The sequence below is a fragment of the Callorhinus ursinus genome, unplaced genomic scaffold, assembly GCF_003265705.2.
Source record: "Callorhinus ursinus isolate GAN/ISIS: 27379988/994484 unplaced genomic scaffold, GSC_fseal_2.0 scaffold8, whole genome shotgun sequence".
In the NCBI taxonomy this organism is placed as follows: Eukaryota; Metazoa; Chordata; class Mammalia; order Carnivora; family Otariidae; genus Callorhinus; species Callorhinus ursinus.
The window spans coordinates 45,143,462-45,146,926 of NW_027397070.1; the positions used below are offsets into that span (position 1 = coordinate 45,143,462).

The 3,465-nt window shown below is 54.7% G+C and overlaps 1 protein-coding gene across 8 annotated transcripts in view; it reads right to left on the reverse strand.

Moving 5' to 3' along the window:
* Positions 1-1,097: 1,097 nt before the first annotated feature.
* The window catches only part of ZFYVE1 (zinc finger FYVE-type containing 1), a 57,300-nt gene continuing 54,932 nt past the window's right edge, over positions 1,098-3,465 (reverse strand). For all 8 annotated transcript variants that reach the window (XM_073895477.1, XM_025869722.2, XM_073895476.1 and 5 more), the window contains one exon: positions 1,098-2,708. In XM_073895477.1, the coding sequence (XP_073751578.1) occupies positions 2,476-2,708 (233 nt within the window). In that variant the 3' untranslated portion in view covers positions 1,098-2,475. The remainder of the gene's footprint in view (positions 2,709-3,465) is intronic.

A 3,465-nucleotide genomic window follows, 5' to 3' on the forward strand; every position in this document is an offset into this window, starting at 1 on the left:
AATTTGTATTATGATAGTTTAATAGTTTCAGCCATTTTCATCCTGAGTTTAGCTGGTTTTCACCCCTTCGGCTGAGGCTGGGATTGGAGGTAGAGAACAAGAAAAGCGAACCTTCTATTACTTCAACACTGGGTCGGTTCTCTTCCTTTACTCTCTTGGTCTGACCAGCGTAAGGAAGGGCGTGCAGAAGAGTGTTCTGCATCACTCCTGTGTGGCCTGGCAGACGCGTGCTCAGGGCCACCCCCGCACGACAACAGGACAAAGGGCCACCACCATACACCCCTCTGCTCCACTCACCCAAAAAGCAGGGGTAAGGATGAAAGGGATGGCAGCAGAACAGGTAAAGTCAAGGGTAAGGGTAAGGACAAAGACAAGAGTGTCCGTGCCCACGAGGAGGAGGAGGAGACCGTGAAGGACGGACACGGGAGGTGAACAGAGAAGGCAGGGCAAGGGAATGAAGAGGGAAGCGACAGATAAAAAGGTAGAAAAGTTTTCTCCAGCCTTTCCCTAGGTCAGTAGCATCACCTAGACTCTTCCGTGAGAGAGGACTCCCCGTGGACTGAGGCCCCACAGCTACCCGCGCGAAGCCGAGCACACAAGTCACCAGGCAGTGGCCCCCGCTGCGTCTGACACAGGCGGCCCTACTTGGGGCCGGGCTGACGTGGCTCCCCCACCCCACGGCCAGTGGCCGCCCGCTGGGGAAAGCTCTGATGAACAGCCCAAGTGCAGGACCGTGGCAGGGCCAGGGAGCACGCGTGGAGCCCTCACCACCAGGAAGTTTTGTGAGCGTCCGTTAGTACCCTCTCTAAAGGAATAGCCACCAAGTTCCCTGTTAGCAAACAGCTGGAGGCGGCGATCTGCCTAAAAGCTGAGGGAAAACAGCCCATCGTGAGATGAAAACCCCTATCACAGTTTTGTGATATTTAGCTCTGCTTTTTTCTAAGTTCTTATTAGAGTAATAGGTATTAAAGGTCAAATATTACCCCAGAGGCGTGCCTCTCACTTGGCTTATCCTCTGAAAGCCACCAGCTGCTTTCCTATCGACTAGAAAGAGGCCCGGTCTATTGAGGAGGTTAAAGGAAAGAGCACAGTCCGTGTTCAGCAGGAAGATTCGTTTATCATGGCGAATTGGAGAATACACAGTCCGAGAGCAGGGTCTGAGTCACTGGGCCACGGAAGGCCACAGGACGCAGGTCTGACGAGGACCAGCACGTGCCAGGGCTCCCGTCACACTGACTCATGCCGGGAGTGCCTGCCACGTCCCTCCCTGAAGCTCGGCCCACCCACCAGCTCTGTCAAGAACTAGGTCGCACTTCATTCTTCGTGTTTGGCCACTGAAGATAAAATCCGTCCCGATGACAGGGTTTCAGCACAACAGTCTCTTTCCAGTCACGAGAGATGGATGTCCTGGCTCTTGGTGAGAAACAAAAGTTCACTTGACTTCTCTTGCAAGAACCAGAGAGAGAATTTTTTTCTTAATGATCCGTTGAAATATTTATATATATTTAAAACAACTAACAGTCCATTCGGTGCACTGTTTCCCTGGAAGATTCTCGTATCACCCCTCCAATAGCCAGAGGGGGCATGTATCAGGGTACAAAGAATTAAGACACTTCAAAATAAGCAATAAAAATCCTAGTGCAACACTCAGAAGCAGATGGTGGGCTCGCAGGGGTGGAGGGGAAGGAAGCAGGTGCTCTATTTAGGAGCAGGGTGCAGCCTCTGGGAAAGCCAAGTGGACAAAGAAGCGTCACGAAGTAGGAAACCCCGCTGGGGAAGGCCCATTTCCTCCCGTGCTCTCCCCAGTACTCAGGGCCAAGGACCCTACCCCTTACCCTCCACCCACGCCGGTGACCTGCACACTAAGTTGGGTAGTCTCTGATGACTGACATCGGCTGAGGCCTAGAGTAGGGATCCAACCCCAGGGGGCCCCCGGAGATTCCTTTCAGGCCATTCGAAGCAAGAGGTACCTGGGAAAAGGCAAGGAAAGGAGAGGCTTCAAAGGCTCACAGAGAAGAAGCAAAAGGTGACTAGCGACACAGTGGCTCTGTACCTGACTCTGTTCTGTGGGGAAGATCTGCGGCCGTGGCCACCTTGTCCCCGTGCTGGGGACAGACTTATAAGTCTTCAGAGCCAGCAGCAGCCTGAATATGCTCCACGTTCCCTTCAGATGTATCTACATGTATATTTATATCTTTATTATTTTTAACTGAAATAAACGCAACGGATTCAGGTTCATTCCCCTTTGCGGGAAGCTGCCTGGACCCCTGCGCTGAGGGGTTCACACCTTCGGGCCGGCCGCCAGGCTCGCCCCGGCTGGCCACCTGCAACCCCCCCTCCCCCAGGAAAGTGGCCCTGGGAGTAGAGGACACACACCGTGACAGGTGCCCGGGAGGAGGGCCGACCTCAATGAGACTTCTGTTTCTAACCCTGAGAACCTAAGGAATTGTGAAGGATGCGGAGAGGGAGCTGGGGTTAAAGGTCACCGGGCTTTTTATTGCAGTTAAAGCAGACTCGGACAGGATGGTCCCAGCCTCGCGAGGGGACAGCCCGGCGGTCATGGGAGCACTCGTCACAGAAGCCCTGTCCGCAGGCCCGGCAGTGGTGCTTGGAAAGCTTGATGCTGAACTCCTTCCGGCAGCTGTGGCAGTGCAGGATCTCGTGGTCAGGCACCCAGTACGCCGGCCTGGCCGCGTCCTTCACCAGCCCTGCGGCGAGACAACACCGAGGCCCCCGGGGCAAGAGGGCACCGTCAGGCTCTTCCCCAAGAGACTACCCAACTACAGCCCACGCGCCCGCCTACAGCGCCACGCCGGCACCCCTCACCTACAGAGCTTTTAAAACACACACAGCCCTGGCCTGCGCCCCGCACCGTGCAGGTCAGAAGATCTGGAGCTGCGGCCCAGGCCTTGAGATCTGCATTATCTACTGAGCTCAAAGGTGATCCTGAAGCGCAGCTGCATTAGGCACCACTGGGGCCGGCCACCTGGGTGGCTCAGTCATTAGGCATCTGCCTTCGGCTCACGTCATAATCCCGGGGTCTGGGATCCAGGCTCCCTGCTCTGCGGAAGGTCTGCTTCTCCCTCTCTCTCCCTCTGCCTCTCCCCTTGCTTGTGCTTGCGCTCTCTCTCTCTCTCACATAAATAAATAAAATCTTTAAAAAAAAAGAACCAGGGCGCCTGGGTGGCTCAGTTGGTTAGGCAACTGCCTCCGGCTCAGGTCATGATCCTGGAGTCCCAGGATCGAGTCCCACATCAGGCTCCCTGCTCGGCAGGGAGTCTGCTTCTCCCTCTGACCCTCCCCCCTCTCATGTGCTCTCTCTCATTCTCTCTCTCTTTCAAATAAATAAATAAAATCTTTAAAAAAAAAAAAAAAAAAAGAACCACTGGGCGCCTAGGTGGCTCAGTTGGTTAAGCGACTGCCTTCGGCTCAGGTCATGATCTCAAGGTCCTGGGAATGAGTCCG